This window comes from Lissotriton vulgaris, chromosome 4_1 (assembly GCF_964263255.1).
Source record: "Lissotriton vulgaris chromosome 4_1, aLisVul1.2, whole genome shotgun sequence".
Classification (NCBI taxonomy): Eukaryota; Metazoa; Chordata; class Amphibia; order Caudata; family Salamandridae; genus Lissotriton; species Lissotriton vulgaris.
The window spans coordinates 576712067-576733117 of NC_141691.1; the positions used below are offsets into that span (position 1 = coordinate 576712067).

General features: G+C 41.5%; 1 protein-coding gene across 5 annotated transcripts in view; it reads left to right on the forward strand.

Moving 5' to 3' along the window:
• The window catches only part of ITPRID1 (ITPR interacting domain containing 1), a 520073-nt gene that overhangs the window by 324832 nt on the left and 174190 nt on the right, over positions 1-21051 (forward strand). For all 5 annotated transcript variants that reach the window (XM_086964782.1, XM_086964783.1, XM_086964781.1 and 2 more), the window contains exon 5: positions 18383-18463. In XM_086964782.1, the coding sequence (XP_086820908.1) occupies positions 18383-18463 (81 nt within the window). The remainder of the gene's footprint in view (positions 1-18382; positions 18464-21051) is intronic.

Consider the following 21051-nt stretch of genomic DNA (forward strand, 5'->3'; position numbering starts at 1 on the left):
ATTGACTAAACTCAAAAATCCTTTTGTTTTGGTCTTACAAAGCACTTTGCCACTACACTAGTCATTGGTAGTGAAATTAACTACACCGCGTTGATGTGCTTCTTGTGAAAGAGTAGAATGCCATCTCTCACTAAAGTTAACCCATGGCTGAAGAGGGCTGACCCCCTGCCTCAGACTGTATGCAATAGTGGGCGTAAGAAATATGTAAAGGACACAACAGCAGACCAATGGATGAAGATGGCTGTCTGAAAGCTCATACCAGTAAATGTATTATATATATAATTTTAAATAAAAGTAGATACAATCAAAAGTTCTTGGCTATCTCCAGACCTAAAAAATGAGAAGGTTCACATTTTGCTGGCACAGCTCTTAGTTGTTAATGTCCATTGTCAGAATTTTTCCTTGATGAGATTTTGGATACATATATTTCACTTGCGGGTAAAATTGCCTATCCCGACGTAGCTCGATGGGGTGAAGAAAATTCCAGGAACAAGATCCAGTTGAAGTCAGTGTGCCAGTTCTAAACTCTGAGGGGTGGTGGGGTATAGGTTGAGGCCCATATAGTATCAGCTTGTGGCAAAGATGTTACGGCTGGGAAAAAGGTTTCTGGATTCAGACTGGTTCCTGGATAGTCATAAGTTGAGGAATCTGTGGGAAGATGTCGGGCCTATTTATTAAAATCAATGCAGCGCAGCAAGCCCCTTCAGTGCTACATTAGAGGTTAAGGGCAGGAATGTATCATATTCAACAAAATACAGCACATTTCTGCCTTTTCCCCAACGCTTACTCTCAATGGGCTGCCTAGTGCCAATGCAGGCACTCTTGCACTGTGGTGAAAGGGTGCCTGCATTGCATGTAGGATTGTTTTTGTGCAGGAAGGTACACTCCTCTTACAGGAAGGGTGCTTTTCAGCATATGTTTGTGTTTTTGGTAAATTGTAATGATGTCTCAATGCTTTGTAAACTTCACATCACTAGTGCCATGTTTTCTTTGACACACTGAAACTATATTTAACATATTGCTGACTGTGCCTATTGAACTGATTTGAAAAATTTCAATAAAAATTTTTTGACAAAAAAAAATCTTCTTGGCCATAGTCCTCTTTCTATGTGTGCTTCAGAATGAGAAACTAACTAGGAGAAATAGGGATATTTTATTCTTGTTTAGCTTCCCGTTGGAAGGCGTAGCATTTTGGCACATTGCCGGGGCTAGTATTAGTAAATCTGGGAATGCATCAAAATCCATAGGAGTTGTGTGGGAACACCCATGCAATGCCCATGGAACGCCCCGCTGGGTCAGAGTAACGCAACACAGTGATTTGCGCTGTGTTGCGTTACTCCTTATGTATCATGCTTCTCATGGCCACGCAAAGTGGTCTTGCGTTGCTTGATACATCACATTTTAGGGTTTGTGACGCACATGCATCACATTGCTTGGGACAAACACGACACAAACCTTAATACATATGCCCCATAGTATCCCTAGAAATGATGCTGTTAAATGTAAGTAACTTTTTCTTCATGGTTAGGCAATAATTGCAACATCTTCTGTGCCATATAAAACCCATCAAATATATAACTATGTAAGCATAATTTCATTTGAAGGTTCTTAGAGATAGAAAACACATTTTAAGCTTAACAGCTGAAGGTGCCATCTGGCATTAGGCAGATCACCATCTGCCTAATATAAAGTATATTAAGCATTCTCACTACATAACACCTCTGCTTCGCTCCTATTATGCAGTGTACTGCATTTCAAAGTTCCCAGCTTTGCTGCAGAGAGATAGCACATTTAAAAACAACATGGTCATAGTCTGTACTAGTCCGAGCTATGTAGATCAGACATGTTTCTGACAAGAACGCCAACCGATGTTTTCAAACTTGCACATTAGCAATTAACAAAACATTGAACTTGTGGAAAGACATTCAGCAGGTAGCTGAAATCGTGAAGCCAGGAACCACATGGGTACACGAAGCTGTGGGCATCGGAACACAACGGTCCGTACAGAGATTGAACCACGGGTGGAGCTTTGCAAATCTCTGCATGGCCCTAGTGCTCACTGAGGAATGATGCTGCGATCTGAGCAGCTAATGCTTGTGCAGGAAATCGTTATTTCATTTAAAAACCATTTAATGTGCTTTTGCGGTGTTCTTCTTAAGCACTTAGGCTGCATCCGCATTACTGCTGCCAAACCTCACACTTTGTCTAAAAAATGTACTGACCATTTACCTTCTCTTTGCTTTATTCCAATTTCTGCCCTTACAGAATTGAGACTTACTCTCCACTTCTATGTAGAAAAGTTATATAGTTGAAAGTGGACGCACTTTGGCATTTTTGTTCACCTGAAACAAACACATTTTCGTAGCAGGGCTTTGGAATAATTATTCTCTAATGCAATACCTGTGTTATCTAAGTAGGTGACAGCATGTACGAACTTGACCTTTTCATGTGACTATCAGGTACAGCCATCGGCACTGCTGAGGTCATGCCTTCACTTATGAGAAACTTAGATTTCATAGTGAAAACATACAGAAGTACTCTGGGGAAACAGTCAGTGCTTGTAAATCTAGTTAAATATTAAATGCCAACAGCCTAAGGGGAGCTGACAGTATTTAATTTCTACAGACTAAAGCTGCATAGTCTTTAATCCACCTCATGCTTCTTTGAGGCACCACCAGATACATCCTGCCCCTGTATCTCATTCATGTAGGTTTCTGCTTTCTCCCTATGTCTCGGGTTTTCTGTTTTTATCTTTTCCTTCTTCTTTCCGCCATGTGTCTTTTTCTATTACTAGCGTTGGGTCAAAGTCTGGTGAGCTCAAATAAATGCCGGTCCACTAAAAGTAGTGCTGGTGGGCACCACCTGAAACCACCTGCTCAAATTATGCACTGGAAATAGCGACTCTTGCAGCATGCCACAGGTTCCAAACAGCAAACATGGACATCACCCTCAGCCAACACTGAAAGCGTAGCATCCTGCAGTGCGCCCGCTGCCAAATACTTGTAGAGGTATTTCATGTAGGGTAGTGAGAGGAATCGGAGAACGACACAGGAGTCCCTGTGGCTTACTGTGCAGACCTGGCATATGATACAATTTTGCTTGCTCAATTGAGACAAGTAGTTTGTTTTGATAACCAGCAAGCGGTGGCAAAATCATGGTTATTGTACCCTGAATGCCGAAGACTGACACTCTTCTGGACCATTTGGAAATTTACTTTGAAAGTAGATCTAGACTTATAGATATGAATGTAGGCACTATAAAATGTAAAACATTTTTTACTTACAACTATATAAATATAAATAATTTAAATAAACAAACCACTATTTTCATAGTTGCTGTTAAAGTGAGATATTGTCAAAGAATATTTCAACCAGCTTTGCTGTTCGTCAGAGAAAGTAGAGATGCAGAAATGAAGTAAGTTCTATAAGTTTGTGCTGAAGAGGATGGTTAGTCTAAATGGACCAATCAATGCTCATCTGACTTAAGGATATATTCAGCTATGGCTACATTTCTAATCTAACCAGGGTATACGAGCTAAGGCAGACTTGGAAATCTCAGGTACATCTCATACTGTTTGCTCATTTCTGATTTTGATTGTTCCCTCTTCTAGCTCATAAACTACGAAAACCATCTCTTTGAACACTACGTTTGACTAAGTAACACTTAAAATAAAACCTCAAGGACATTTTATTTCACTCTTAAAGCAATTCTATAGAGTTTGGACTTAGCAATGCCTTCCATAAGGCAGTTAGATTGTTTTTACATACGTATAATTTTATTGACATTATTTTGTACTATATTTAACATTTAGTACAGCGCTTTTAGTACAGCATTATTGAAATAAGATTTAATTGTTTTGCTTATTTTATTTTTGTATATTTTCTCAATTCATCAAATCACCTTTATTTCTAATTGATGTAAAATCATTAGTGTGGGAAGGGGCACATAGACAGTTGTGTCTGGAGCTCTCACACATTGTAAACAGGTCGCAGATTGAGGTCATACTCATAATTGGAGTCTGGTGGTGCTGAAGGGGTGCAGATCGCAGTTAATAAATTGTGTGTTCCAGTTTGCGGACAAGGGTTGCATACATCCATTTTAAAGTTATGGGATTAGTAAGAAAGTGGGTTATTGGTTGAAAGGAGTTGTAGCAACACTCAGGTAACAACCACAAGCCTTGTCAGGGTGATCACAAAAGTCATTAAACTAACCTTCGTGTAAACCTCTGTTAGCATGGCACAAATCAGTCAGGCTTAACTTAGAATGAATGTGTAAATAATTTATGCAGCACACAAACAGTAAACAGTGAGAGGTAGGCCTGATACATGTTTTTAAAGGCTTCATTAGTGGGTGGATTATTTTGTGTTACAGGCCCACTAGTAGCGTTTAATATTCATGCTCGGCGTACCGGTAGTACCATTTACTAGGGACTGACAAGTAATTTAAATGTACCAATTTGGTGGAAGCCAATTTTACCATGTTTAAAGGAGAAGACCACAAGCACTTTAGCATTGGGTGGCCATGGTAAAGTGCACAGAGCACTAATGGCAAAAAAACGAGTTCAACAAAACAGGAGTGAAGGCAAAATGTTTAGGGAAATACCATGCCAAGGATGTTATGTCAAACAGGATTGTGGTCTAATCAACATAATTATCACCACATTCATTTGTACATTATTCACGGCTCTAACCTCTTCTAGTCATTCTTCATGAAAAGTAAAAAAATAAAAAAAATATAAGAATTACAAATAAATATTAGTAGACCGTTCAAACAATTATTATTTAAAACTCAGAAATCTACTAGTTACATGTGAAGTCCTGTGATTTCAGGGGATTTTAACAATTTGTGGGAATTCATAAACACATCAATACTCGTGGACATCAATGCAGCTCAGATATTTGCATGAGCATTCCTGCTTCCCCAAGACAATTCGATCCTGAAACCTAGTGGGGATACCCCTTCCTCCTAAAACCAGGAATGTGGAGAGATTTCCCCTTCCCATTCCCAAAACAAAGTTAGCAAATAATTATTGTTTGCTAAAATGATGTATGTTTCTATGTAAGATTGACTATAATAAACTTTTTGGGATGCCAGTAACTTTATGAGCCTGCAAGTGTTTTATGTATTGTGTATGGCCACTGTCCTTCCCTTCTTTCTGTTTTTTCCTCATATACAGCTTAGTGTGCACCAACTAAGGCTCCAGGCGTGCCTCTTGCTGCCTGGATACCAGACACCATTCTACATACCCAGCTTTAAACTGACTGCGGAAATCTGGAGTAAATGTGTAATACTGTACCACAAGATTGTACCTTTAGGAAGTACCATCTTAAGGCATAAATCCCCAGAAGTCATGATTCTGTGAATCAATATTTGGTGAATTAACCCTTTCATTGTTTTTGAAATGATGAAAGCGAGTGCACAAAAAGGGTTTGAAAAAAGACGAAGACTGGTCAATACAATTCACACCCTAAATTGATGAGTAGAAATCTAACGACTTGTTTATCCTGATTTTGTTTTCTTCATTTGCCGTATTCTTGAGTACGCTTCATTAAACAAATAAAGTATAATCCTTTTCTACACAACTCTCGGTGAGATTCACAAAAAGTTTACATTTCAACTTTTCATCACAACCTATACATAATACAGTCAAAGTACACAGAACACACCAAATGTGTACCATGCTCATCATAAAATCTATCACAAAAGGGAACAGTATATCAAAAGCACATTAGCGATGCTCAGAGTTTACAAAAATTCTAGCTACCTCATCATGTGAGTTCATTGTGAACTCTACATCGTGACAATTATTGAGATTGTGTAACCAGAGTGAAGAAATAAGGAGTGAACGCCAAACATTTTTATTACACTCCTGCAACCGAGCACAGGCTTCGGGTTATTATTTTTGTATACTTGGATCCGAAATGTACCTGCTCTGTTTCTTTTTTCGAATTGCTGGGGTGATACTTTCTTCACTTGGACCTCCTCACCATGCTTCACCATCATAATTATCATCATCACATTGAAACCTTGTTGTTCGCAGCACCGTCAGTGGATCTCATTTGATTTCTAGTTCTGAATGCTTTTTATCTCCTGATGAGAAAGTTTTCAACAGTTGCTTTTAAGCAGTTCCCCAGCCCGAGGGCATTTAGACGGTGCTTTCTGCACTGCTTTGTTAAACCTTCTTCTAAAATATTAGGTTTTCTTTTATGGTTTAGTAATTGTGAGTCTGCGTGTATTGTAAATTGTTTCACTGCATTGTAGTAGATTACAAAGCATGGTCAATTTTGCAGATAGAGTTTAAATGTGATGTGGTCCAAAATCTGTTAACCGTAAGTAGTTCCAGTATATAAACCTGAAGCGTACAGAGACCAACTCATTTGAAAAGTTCCCCTTCCAGTAGGACCCCAAGCATCCGTCCTACTCTGTCCAGGAAAATACATCTTCTCTTCAGTGGCCTAGGAAGAGTGCTGTTGGCCCTAATGCAAGCACGGGGTCCCTCAAACCTGTGGGCCCCTGGGGCCACTGCCCCTGCTACACCATCAAAAGCTACTCTGTCTTCCAACCCCAAACCTCCCTCTTTCCTGCCAGAGTGTTTTAATGGGCTGTAGCTCATCCAGTCCAGGTCTTCCCTCAGTATTCTATGATTGTAGTCCTGAAACTTATAGTGGACACAGTGAACTACAAATACTAAAAAGGAAAGGGAAAAATCCTGCCTGACGAGCTGCCTCCACATGGAATTTGAAAACTCAGGGGATCTGGCATGTCAGACTCACAGATAGCAGCTGGTTTAGATGGAAGTCGGATGCACAGGAAGTAACGCAGCGGAGAGCACATTAAACCAAATAGACCAAAGCACTCCCACAGATTAAGTAATAGTAGTAACACATAGTCGAGATAAACGGGGGCATCATAAGCAGGAAAAAAATTCTAAACAAAGTGGAAAAACTACAGAACCGCCAACGCAAAGAGAGGAACAAAAAGATAAAAAAAACAGATGCAGAAGAGCACATAGGAAATTTAGTTTTAACCCAGTTCCCCACTCCAACACTATCCGCCTCAATTTCTCAAGACAAAGCAAAAGTATCATCAAAAACAAGTCAGCAAGGAGATCAAACTAAACAAAATTCTGGCAAATGGTATCCAATATTTGTAACCACAATGGTCAAGTTCATTTATGTAGGTTAATTAATAAAGGAATTGCTAGTTCTGAGCTTTCACCGCAAAGGAGCAGGCCTAATGCAGGAAATTTGTTCCATGATATGGCTACCCAAAAGGTGAACATCTCAAATCAAGAACATGCACGACTACACAAAGCAGGGCTTACCAGACAAGCCCCTGTACTCAACACCAAGAAGTTAAAATCCATCAACCAAGAGGAACCACCAAAAACTAGAAAGAATTGCCGAACAAAATTGATATTTATGCCCTATTATTCAACTCAAGGGAGACACGACATTTTAATAGAGGAAACCTGCTAAGACTGTTTAGGGAGATTCTCAGACTAAGCGAAATTGCATCAGCTGACCTTCCTGCAGTAGAATTTGAGCAAATGGAAAATCGTCACCAAATAGAAGCAACACTAACTACTTGGAATTCCAGCAAAATAGTCGATCTGATCTACGCATTCAGAAACTTTTGAAATCTGGGGAATAACCTTACTACACCAACAGCGTCTTAATTACCTATACCCCCTGCTACAGAAAATAGTGTTGCCTAAATCCTCAAACGCTAGAGATAAAGGTTCTATATCATTCTTGGGGGGAGCAAGGAGTTTCTTTCCTTCACGGACAAGTACAACACAAAAACAGCCAGTCAAAGCCAGACACTATTGAAGCCGATGATAGAAGACAAGCAGGATTGGACATGGGTACCAATAGCTCTAGAACCTCATCGAACCTGACGTAGCTCTGCAGCAAAAGGAAAGTGTCTCACCTAGGGCCCAATTTACATTAACAACTAAGGAGCTCATCAACATTTGATCACAGAATGTCCACAGATCTGGAGAAATGTGCCTAGATAATGAGACCATGGCCTTTTTCAAATCTTTGACTTGATATTACTAAAAAAAACTTGAAACTTAACACCAAGGCCAATAGTAGGTTTCATGGACCACCAGATACCGGCAGACAAAATCTCCAACTTTGGATATCCAAAGTGAGGTATGTCTATATATGTCTCCTCAAAGTACATTTGGACCACTGAAGACTCGACTAGGGAGAGAACTGGTTGCAAGTCTTAAAACCTGAAAGCAAAAGTAGTACCCTAAAAAGGCCTGTGCAGTTAAGCATCATAAACGTACATACACATCCAGACAACAAATAGAAAGAACAAAAAGTCGACAATCCTCGTAAACCTGATAAAACTGCTTCAAAACGTCGATCAGCATGGGCAAATGAGCATCTCAGTGGATTTTAACATCAACTTCGCCAAGAGTAAATATAACGCATTAGAAGCTGCCAATCTACAAAAACAGCTGGAAGCACAAGGTTTATCGATCCTGAATTGAAAACCAAAGGAGGACAGTCCAGCAGCAATTACGTTTTTAAGTGGAAAGAGCCAATCAACTATAGACTACACTTTTGCTAGCGAAGAGGTACTCTGCATGGTGTACTCCTTTGAAATGTACACCCGCCCTGAAAGCGACCACCTACCCCATGTTCTGATAATCAATCTCAAAATGCAACTTACAAACAAAACAAATGATCTAGCAAAAAGACCAGAAAGCTACAACTTAAAAAAACAAAAATGTCGAGGAGCCAACGCAGAGCGAATAATGGATGTTGTCTATGAACATGTCATTTAGTCCGGAGATTTGAAAGAGGAACAGTCCGTGAATGCATGGGTAGCTCAAAGAAAGGCCTAATTAACAAGATTTCCAGTAAAACTGGCATTATACTGGAATTTTGATGGCCAAAAGCCCCGAGGGAAAGAGGGCTGAACCCTGGTACAACAAAGAATTGCATGAAGACAAAAGAAAAATAGCTTGGGAGCTGAGAAGACTACCTGCAGCAACAAGAAAGGGCACAACAATAGACATCCAATATTTCAGTCAGAAGGAAAACATTTAAGAAAGACTGCAGGGAGGCAAAAAAGAGGTACACTGAAGAACTCTGAGAAAAATTACTCTGGTCTAGTAAATTGCCAAATAGTAAGGAGTTTTGGGGTACAATATACAGCGTAACAAAAAGCCAGGCCTGGCACAAAAATGCAGGAATATGGGAAGAACACTGGAAAGTGTATGTGAGCGAAATGTATACAAATGACTTATTCCCAGGATACTTAAAGTTCGAACAAAATCAAACATACAAACCCAGGACTGTGCGGAAGCAGCAATGGAAATGTCTGACTCAACCATACACAGACCAACAGTATTAACCAATGCAACACTCATAGAAGGGATTATAAAAAAAACTAAAGACTAGCCAGCCCAAATGTTCTCCTTGATGCATGATTTAAGTAAGCTGCAGGTTACTGAACAGGGTATTTAACACCTCTTTTTAATCACATTTATCATCAGTACAACAAACCGAATTCTCAGAAAGGAAACATTTACCACCCAATGTATAAAAATGGAAGCCATACCTTGCAGGAAAATTACAGGTGTATAGCCTTGGTTGGTGTGGAAGCAATATTATATGCCTTCTCCATTTTATCACATCTTCAGGCTTGGGTGGAGGATAAATGTGTGATTCCAAAAGCAGGATTTAGGGCAGGCACAGGAACAACAACAAACCTAATAGTCTTGGCAATCTTAATGGAAAAAGCCTGTTTCATTGATCTAAAATTCGCCTTCAATAGAGTACCACAAGGCAACCTTCAGACAAAATTGAAAACACGGGGTATACCACAAAAAATGCTCAATGCAATAATAGCACTATATAGCGAAACATGGGCGCAGGTAAAACTTGGTGATGGCAGTAGAGTGACCGCTAAAATTAACATCAATAATGGCCTGAAACAAGGTTGCCTGCTGGCACAGAGCTTATTTAATTTGTACTTGGCCGACAGGAACAGCTACTTGACAAGAGTAGAGGGCTATCCACCCTAAATGGTAAATGAGCGCATCACCTGGCCTGCAAAGAATGATCAGCGTCTTGGCAAGCTATGTCGAGTTGCAAGGGTTGGAGCTGAACCTGGGGAAAACCAAAGTAGTACACATATTATATACTCAGTTCAGAACATATAAATGGTTCATAAAGGGTGAACAGGTTGAGTCAGCCCGCTCATATAAGTATTTGGAAATAAACTTGAGGAGTCAAATGTTGTTTACAATCCAAATTACGATAATAAAAGCAAAAGCTCAATCATTAATATTTGCTTTCAAACGCCTAAAAAAGAAATTGAGTTGCCCTTCACATTGTTATCTGTTGACAGTAATGGCAGCACAGCTGCTACCCTCCCCGACATATGGCTCAGAAATATGGCATGGCAAGGAAATAGACATCTTGAATGAGCTACAAACTAAGGTGTATAAAACATTTTTCTGTCTCCCTAAAGCAACCTCCCCAGCTCAATGTGCCTGGAATTTGGACTTCTAAATCAGAAATTCCAAAGAATTAACACCTTCATAAAACTGTGTTAGAAACTTTAAGTCTCAAAGTGTGGATCACTGAACAATCTATGTTGGGTTGAGATTAAGGCTCATATGGAGCAGAAGCAATCTAATTCATGGGGGGCCCACTCGGGGAAAGCATTAGTTGAATTGGGAATCCAAGAAGCATAGGACAGCAAGATCGACAGGCTAAGCAATATCACTGCAAAGAAATTGTCACTTTTGGAAGATACAATGATCCTGGCTAAACGGCGAAATGCTTGGACTGTGATTATTTGTTACACCAAGCTGAGGTCGCAAGGATACATCTCAGCACATTTCCACCCAGTGATAAAATTTGAGTTTTACACCGTATCGTTTAGGATCTCATGATTCAAAAGATCTGCTTCCAACATGGAAGGGCAGGAAGCAAGACACAAACTGACGTTTATGCGGCTACAGAACTGAATCAAAAAGTCACCTTATGTGCACATGCCCAACAGTTATGGACCAAAGAAAGACACTTCTTAAACCAGTCTTCCAGGAATTAAACATCTGCACCTGTAGGCAAACCATTAGCAGCTCGCTGGGAGGTGCATTCATCTAATCAGTATGCGGAGGGGTAAAATTCTTCTCACTGATAAGTGACCTTCTCCAATAGGAGGACCAACCTCAGTAATGTTCTTTTAAGTACAAGCTAAAAAACGGAGGGACTTAGGGCCATATGTATAAAGGAACCAATTTGCGATTCTGTAATAGCGATTTTTAAGAAATCGCTATTTCAGAATCGCAAAATGGTATGTATCAAGAAAAACACATTTTTTTAGCGATTTCTTGATATTCATTAATTGCGAATTCACAAATTGCGAAATCGCAATTAGGGAATACTTTCCCATTCATTTCTATGGGCCAGGAGGCCCATAGGAATGAATGGGAATTTTTTCTCAATTTGCGATTCGCAATTTGCTAATCGCAAATTGAGAATAATTTCAAGGGTGCAGGGGTGTCCAAAGGACACCCTGTTGCACCCCTGAAATAAGCATAGGTGCACATGTGGTGCACATACATGCCCTAAGGGCATGTATGTGCGTCACATGGCACTTTTAAAAATGCAAAAATGTGCATTTTTCAAAGAATTCGCAACTTACCACCAACTAGAAGTTGGTGGTAATTTGCGATTCCTTAAGGTCATTTAGCAAATGTTTTTGCCTTCTTACATTGCATTTAAGGAATCGCAAAATTTGCTATTCCTTAAATGCAATTGCAAAATCAGGAATCGCAAATTTTGCGATTCCTTATTTTGCATTGGATTTTCCTTCATACATATCATTTTGCGAATTCGCATTTGCAAAGGCCGGAATTCTGCGAATCTCTGCCTTTGCGAATGAGAATTTCAATGATACATATGGCCCTTAACCCGGAAAAGGGTTTGTCTTTTATCAATCTTAATTAACTGCAGAGAATTATTTAGTAAATTGAGAATAAGTGATTTTACATAGGGCAAGAATTCAAATGTTAAAATTATGAAATGCACTTCAGTGTAAGGATTAACCAAACATATTTTGTAACTTTTAGAAAGTGACATTTTTTATAGTAAAAAAATTTACATTTTAATATTTATGAAATGCACTTTATGGTTAGGAATAACAAAATAAGGGTTCTTTTTGACTGACTGACTGACTGTAAAAGTGCTTTGTAGCGGGGCCCAGGGCCACTTAGATAGTTGTGTGCCTAGGCGTATATCAGTACTGCCTTTTAGGATAGGCTTTATTGCACTCTCAAGGGCCAGAACAAAACACAAAATTGGCAGACAAGGGACATGGACAATCCGAGATCAGTGAGCTCACTGCAGTTCCGAATCCTGATGGTTTTAGAGAGTATGTTTTTATGGCTTAAATGACAGTGACAGATGCCCTGATCTCGCCATTATCATCTCCAATGCATAATTTGTCAAATTTACGATAGACAAATGGCGTGTCGACACAGTGCGTACAGATAATATTTACCTGCATGACCATAATTCATTTTACCATAATGGTAATACAAGATAAAAAATATGAAACACTTAAAAACAAGCTAAGCCCTTGAAACAATTCAACAAAACATAAAACTTGCTGAAAGTGCTAGCTCTTACACAAACATATGTAACTTCAGTTTCTTTTTAACTAAAGATATACAGAGTTATGCGATCCACAGAGAACTGCTCCCAAAAGAAGGAACCATTCAGGAAAAAAGAGTGTTTTGCTATGAATATTTCAGGCCCTCACTTGCAAAATGTTGTGGCTCAGAGAATTATATGGTAGTAACCAAAATATGTTTTTCTGCAGATTGTTAGGTTACTAAGCCAAGCATGTTAGACTTAACAAGGACGTGGCCTCCTAAGCAAACCGGTGTCTTGAAGGCAGAATCAGTGTAATTGTATCTATTTATCAATGCTACCTTATAGCATATTCAGACAAAAGAGCCCATATGCAGATTTTCTTCCATTTCTTTTACCTGTCTGACTAAGTACCTCTTGTAGTCTGAGTTGACCTGAGTGCTAACATAGGTTGTAGCAGGGTTTCCGTTCTCCCACAGAACTGTGCATAGAGATCTAGAACCTCAGTGAGTTAGGATGATCCAAAACTCATCTCAGTGTCAGAAATCCCCTTACCTAGCTAGCTACAGTGTCTCATGGATCATTATGGAATGATCCATGTCTTAGACAAACCAGAACATGATCTTTAGAATACCTCAGGAATCGTGGAACACATGAACACTCTTTCGTTATATAATCATTTCAAACCAAAACTGAGAGTCAAAGAACACAAGTGCAAGTTTGAAATATTTATTATTCAATGCAAAGTTCTCAAACGCAGTATCTTGTATAATACCAAAATGCAGATTATAAAAATCAGAGTCAGCAGCATAGTCACTAATCCATAGTAAGCAAAAGGTGCTAGCATGTTATAATGCAAAACCTATAGAAATCTATATCACCTATATTTCGCGCACCCTATCTAGCATATTATTTTATATCTAAGAAGGTCTCATTCGGGCTTTAGCAGGGCGGCCCCATACCTCTCAATGTCAGTAGGAGCAGTTCACATCAACAGCTACCAGCTCTCTTCATGCGCAGCACCAAGTGTCTACGTGCATTCCGTGTAACTCTATCTTAAACCCGCGTAGAGCCCAAAATGTTGGCATCAACATTATTTGTGTTATGTCTAATGTGGTGCGAGGATCAGGCCTCCCAGCAACCTTGTGTTAGGTTAATCTTAGAGTGTGCAGCTCTCAGTGTGCAGACAGTTGTACCAAGTGTACCAGGCAAAGCTGATAGCATAGAAATAACATATTATTCTCAAATAAACCACCTCATCGCTTCTAGGGTGAAAGCTACAACAACAAGTATGTGTCGTGTGCAAAACTGAAGCCGAAGGCAAACCGGCTGTTTAAACATGTAATACACTCATGCTAACTTAACGCAATATATGTAATGAAGTATCCATATGACAAGGTGTTGATGGGCATCACTCAAGTACTGTAATCTAATTCAATGAAGTTGGGTTAGATCTGGAAATGTTGTTGGACACCCTCATCTGAAAATTGAAGAACTTGGTAAAAAGATTAGACTCTTCTTTCAATGTGGAGTGATCTGTTGAGCTAACCATGCATAACATCCACTAAGGGCCAAGAGGCATGGATACAGCGCCTTGTCCGTAACAGCTTATTCCAGCAAAATGAAGATACCTGCATGGACCTGAGTTGCGGTCATGGCCTTATCCTTCCTATAGCTTGATCACATGTGAAGATTTTAAATGACTGCCTTATTGACAATATTTAGGATCCACCGGGAGTGCAGAATTTGGAGAGCTGACACTCAGTAATTCCTCCTGTGTACTTACCGCCCACGAGTGAGCACTCAAGAGTAAATTTTACGAGCTGGCATGTGTGTTATCACATACCACATCCTTAAAGCGGTAGAGGGATAAATATAAAGCAGACATAACCCCATTCTTGTTTCATGGCAGCTGAAGAGTCTTTTTCAGTGAACTTAAAATGTGCTTCTGAAAGTGCAGTGTCAAGCACATATTTTTGATGCGCCTTGAGGTGCAGACCCCGGGTTTGCTGAGCCTTGAAGGTGCCACATAATGCTTCGGCTGCTGCCCATCATTGCCGCACTGGAGCGATCCCCCACTCCCTTGCTTCTTTCTACTGTGCAGGCTGGACCGCCTGCTCATGCCATGTTGGGGGCGCGACTTGTGGTAGGCTGGGGTTTTTACAGCGGAGAGGAGTGGCCTTGTACTGTGCTCCTTAGATCCCAGTGGCTGCTGTCCTCCACTGCTTCAACCCGATGTTTCCCGGGCCACACTTCACATGCAGGCCCTGGCTTGCTTCCTGTGCCCGGGCCGTCCAGCGAGAACTGAAAATCTCCTGCTCCTTAGCTCTGCTGCTGTGCCATGGATGCCAGCCCATGCTCCCTTGGATGCTGGACAATAGCCTATGGCAACCTTCTCCAATGTCGATTGGTCAAGGTATGCCTTTCTTGACCTTGCCCCCTTTCTTTACTGAGCCCTTTGGTCAGATTGGGAGGTTCAAACCCTGCTGGCCTATCGCCTGCCCCCTTTTTCTCACACTCCAGGCTCTTTTCGTGGGCATTTTCTTCCTTGCTCTGGAAGGTCCCCCCCTCGGGAGACGTTCTTCGCGGTCACTCCATGGGTCCGGCTCTGCTTTCCTGGCCCGCGCCATTATGTGAACTTAAAATGTGCTTCTGAAAATGTGGTGTCAGGCACATATTTTATTGGTAATATTTTTAGGACAGCAAACAATGTCCAGATGGAAATTTTTGAAGCAATCTAAATTAATCATGTTAACCACTGAGAATCACTTTTAGTAGCATTCTATTATTTGTTGCTCTTCTAAAGAGAATTCTCCCATCCCTCGTAGAGTATCAGTCTCACACCCCCTATCAAATTTTCAGTCACACACTATCAGGTCTGTCATACCCCTTTTACACTAGAAGTCACACACAGCTGGAAACGCTCTTACATGCCTCATGACGTGGCTGCAAAACCAGTAACTCAGATTTATCTCTTCATTGTTGGTGGGTTTGTGTGTGTGTTATTTTGGATGGATGAATGTGTGACTGCATGAATGAATTACTAAGTTCATGAATAGATGCATAAGGGCTCAGATGAATGATAAGAGCACAAATAATAAGTGCATGAATAGATAGATGGCTGTCTTAATGGATGGAAGATTCCAGGTTTGCTTTGCCAATTCTTGTTAGAACTTGCTCCAACGAACTTTAGCTGTATAGTAAGACCTCATGTCAGTTCATCACTCAAAACACACACAGCACATGACATACAGAAAGTGGCTTTGGGTCAACCCTCTTCAGCTGTTTGCGGGTTTTGATAAGCCACTTTTAGGCCAATACTCACTGGGCTCTCCAAGATATTTCGAATCAGCCCAAGGCATTTCACAGATGTTTACATAGTTTCTGTGCCAATTTGGCAAGTTGAGAAGGGCACAAAATTGTACCAGGGGGCGAGCTCAATAGTGTCTGCCCTTCACTTTGGCAGCTCAAGCTGGGCATGCCCAACAGTTATGGCTTAGCTTATTTTCCTTTCCTGTTGCCCCTCACTTGTTCTGTCCAGTACAGTGGCATTGTTTTTTTTTTAACTAAACACTTCATTTAGATATTTTATGCTGTTATCCTTAAGAATTATTTCCATTGAAGAAGTAATCTATTTGCGAACAGATTTAGTTTCAACTATATCTTTAATTCTGTTCATGTGTCCTGGCACTTTTCATTTGCGATTGAACTGCACTATCAAATCCAATAGTTCAATTTTCACTGGCTGTTGCGCCAGCCAAAGTTTTTAAAATGGCTTCATTAAATGAAAGCTGGGCCACCTTCCGTCTACAGTGATTCTGTTTAAAACACATGCTGGGGCTATTCGCTGGTTTCCCCTTCCTACATTTAACTCTTTGTTGTCTGTCGTCCTTTTCAAGCTGGTTACCCCCATTTGGCACTTAACCTCATCCGTGCTGCCCCGATTTACTGCCGGTGCTGGGCCCTAATGAAAATGGGCATGGTCATGACGGAACGGTTCCGTCATGAGCATCGAAAGGGTTAAAGTGTTTTTTGTCATTGTTGACCCTCACTTTGCTTCCATTGAAACACAATTTGAAACTGTGACACTAAAGGGCTGCTGCTCAACCAAACATCGACGCCTGACGAATCCCTGGCAGCAGGGCAGAAGATGCACAGAATATCGAACCATGAAGAGCACTTGGGAGCATATTTATAAAAGGGGTAGCATCACGCTTGCACCAATCAAAGTGGTGCAAGTGACGCGCTAGCTGAAAATGTAAATTATGATGCAACGCAAGGCCACCTTAGATGGCCCTGAGTGGCTTCATAAATCTGGAGTAACGCATCACATTTCAAATCACTGCATACTTTTACCCTCCCTGGGAAGGCTGTCCATTGGCGCTGCTTGGTTGGTCCCATGCATCACCCATGGTTTTTGATGCATTCGCAGATTTTCCAAAAGTGGTAGACCCTGGAATGCGCCAAAAATATGTGCCTTCTCTGGCAGGCCTAATGGGGAGAAATTACTTTATTTCTCATTGCTACTTCCTCTTTCTATGTGTGCTGCATTTTGCAGCACACATAGAAAAAGGAATACACTTATCAGGATTTTGTTTGTGCAGGAAGTTCCCATTCCTGCACCAAAAAATCCTGCATGCAACACAGGCCCCCTTGCACCATGATGCAAGGGTGCCTACATTGGCGCTATGCAGCCAAAATAACACCAGTGCAGGGACAAAAGCATGAATGCGCTGTATTCTTTTAAATATGGTGCACTCCTGCCCTGTCACGCAGCGCAGCAAGGTGTCTTGCTGTGTTGTGCCGCCTGACTTTTTTGTAATTATGTCCCCTGGTTTTTCACTGTTAATGTATTTGAGTGGTTTTTATATATTGTTCTCTGCCCCTGATGCTGAGCTGAATCACTTAGCAGACAGGTAGCATACTACTTCAAGGAAGGCATACATGTCAATTATTAATGTATATGAAGTTACAACATGTGAGGCTATTTATGATACGGTTGTCACTAGAATCAGGTGTTGGCCGAGCATGTTTGCTTGGTGTGTTTTTCTATTTCTTTCTAAGCCGCTTAAATCTACTCAGAGCTTCAAAGTGTCCCCTGTCATTTGTGACACCAACAGCTAGTCCTGACATTTTAGCCAATAACACTTTACTTGCTTGGAATCTTAAACCCACCCTTCTAACACTAAACATGAGAGTACCTGAAAACATGAACCTACAAGTTCCAAGGTCAGGACTGGCTCCAAAAATCCCTCATGACACAAGGCATTTTATAGCAGATATACTCACAGTGTCATCCCCTATAATTTTGTTTGCAAAATCACAAAAGTTCTTTTCCACCTAGTCCTTCTATATTCCATAGCACAGTACACCTCAAATTCTGTCAAGATCTAATATTTTGAGCACCACTGACATCCCCAATTATTCTTCAGAAGCTGTAATGTTCTGTAGGTGCCCGGAATGGTGAGGCGCAAAACCAGCATGTCATCGAAAATGCAAGCGACACCTCTTGATATTAAAAAAGTTTGTTAAAGTTCCACACTGCCTTTGGATTTCAAAAAATATATTATGGATATTGGGAAGAGTGTACAGTGCATATCATTGCTAAACTGAAATGCGTAGTTCGAATCAAACGGCTGCAAAGGTTTTTGATGATTTGCAAAATAATCGTATACAAGCAGAATATAAAACAGGGCATGACGTGATTAAAGAGATGTTGAAATGTTCACAGGGTTCTACTTTTCTCCTACTAGATCACTACAGGCAATGATGGATTCTCCTTCAACCTACACACAAGGGGACTCTTCAGAGGAAGTTTCTGTTCAACCCACAAGGTATGTAAGTTTAACATTTTTTTTAACATGTTTTGTTGTATTTACTTGTTTTCTATACTTGTTATTCTTTATTTCGTTGTCCGTACACTAATGTATATTATGTGAGTGTTAGATTTGGGGGTCTCTGGATGGCACAGGTAAGAACTTGTGGCAAGCAGGGACCCTCTCCTCTAGTCAGGATAAGGGGATCACCCTTTAGAATAACCCCTGATCACCCTTGAGGTAGTGTGGCGCGAGCAGACAAGGTTATCCTAGGGCGTCAGTTAGTTAAGCATTTATGACCCCATACAGCAATATCAAAGACCCACCACAAATGGACACAAGGCTGTACTTAGAAAAATACCTATGCTTTATATAAAAATAGATTGCTGTGCAGTTGTATATTACAAGACCATTTTAACGAATGGAAAAATGAGGCACTGTATTCTGGAATAAATAGAGTTCTTGAAAGATCTTTACCAATGCTTGTTTGGGGGTCTGGTGCGCTTCGTACGCGCTGTGCGGCCCCGTCTCAATCAGTTAGTAGAATGTTGCGGACCCTGCGGTCCGAGTGGCACAGTACCTTTTAATGCGGGAGTCCGTGGTACACAGAGGCGGCCCCAAGTGAATACGGGCCCGGGACGAGGTTGGCGATTCCCCCAGGCAGTCCAGCTCGTAGGAGGCCTCTAAGTGCAAGGCGGCTGAGCGGGACTGCGGGGAGAGGTGACAACAATCCGGGGCGCAGGTGTTCGGGAGGGGCAAGGCTTCTGTGGTTAGCGTACGTCTTCAGTACGCTTCGTAGCGGGGACCGTACCTTCAGTACAGGTGCGGACAGGCCAGGGCACTCTCGCAGGTACGTGCGGTACGGGGATAGCAGGGACGATCTGTTGGCTTCGAGGCGAAGTGGAGGCGTACGGCGGCGGCTCCTAGCGGCGGGTACGGACAGTACCGGCGGCTCTTGTGGTGCGGTGCGGACGCCTCTAGTTGCGGTGCGGCTCGAGGCGGGGGAGGCCAGGCACGGGCCGCAAAGAAGGGATCAAGGCGCACTTCAGGCGAGGCCGCAGCGGCACGAAGAGGTCAGGCAGATCTTGGCAATTCGTCAGGGAAGGCAACGCACTCTACCCAGGAATCCCAGCCAAACACCTACGACGACTACAATGCATCCAAAACGCCTCTGCCCAACTGATCGTTGTAGGTGTTTGGCTGGGATTCCTGCGTAGAGTGCGTTGCCATAGTCCAGTCTGCTGCTGACAGGGGGCCTGTATCACCGTTCTTCTTGTTTCGACCAGGATTCAATTGTAGATCCTGCAGAGCATGTGGAGGGTGTTGTAGCAGGAAGAGGAGACGGTGTTGACCTGCTTAGACATGGAGAGGGAGGAGTCGAGGATGAATCCTAGATTGCGTGCATGGTCGATGGGTTTTGGTGCTGTTCCCAGTGTGGTTGGTCACCAGGAGTCGTCCCAGGCTGAGGGGGTGGGTCCGAGGATGAGGACCTCCGTCTTGTCCGAGTTCAGCTTCAGCTATGCCTGTGAACAGGCTTTTAGCGTTGTACATGCAGTGCTCATACAAAATAAGAATCACTGGAAAACAGTAAAAAACAATTCAGGGAAAATCAGGAACGTGGACTGTGAAAAGATATTTTGCCAAGTACAATACATGTTAATTTTGAAATATGTATAAACTAACTCAAGCACATGAACTAAACTGCATGTTCTTTTGGTAGAAATGGTACACACATATAAAGCAACTATTTTTCTCTATTGCTGCTCCATATTTATCTTTCATTTCAGTTAAGCTCAATATAATGATAGTAAATTGAAGTGAACTGAAAATTATATAGATTTTATTATTTAAGAGTATCGGACTATAACAATTAGCCGGCAAACAAATCAGCCAATTAAAATATTTATTCCAATTATGAGCTAATCATCAATGTAGAAAGCTCATGGCCTGCATGATTGATTGAACTAGGACACACTGTGCCAAGAACTTTCAGATCATCAACTGCAGTAAACTCCTTATGACCACCTAAGCCACCATCGTGACAATCTTGTGCTTCCTCAACCTGAAGATGCTGAGGAAAATCTCCTGACCAACACCAACACATGCAAAATCATCACAGATGCCCTCATCATAAGCAAGCTGGACCCTATATGCTGAATCAGCAAACAACTCGCCCGACTGCAAACTATTCCGCACTCATCAGTCAAAGTCAAGTCTCAACTTTCCATGCCACACACACATCAGACCACACCTCAAGTAACTCCAGTGGCTGCCTATAAAGAAATGAGCACACTTCAACTCCTCACTCACATCTACAAAGCGCTACACAACATTGACCCTGGCTACCTTAATAGCCATATCACCTTTCACAAACCCACCAGGCTCATTAGCTGGACTCATACTTGCACACATCCCATGCATAAGCAGAGCCGGCAGTCGGACCTTCAACCTACATCTCTCCTAAGGCATAGAATGACCTGCCAGTACACATCCAAACCTCCGCTTCAATGTTTGAGCTGCGTAAGGCGCTATGGACCTGGCCCCTCCCGCCTATCCTAGGTGAAGCTAATTCACACCTGCTTAGTGTGAGAATACCCTCCTGGGTG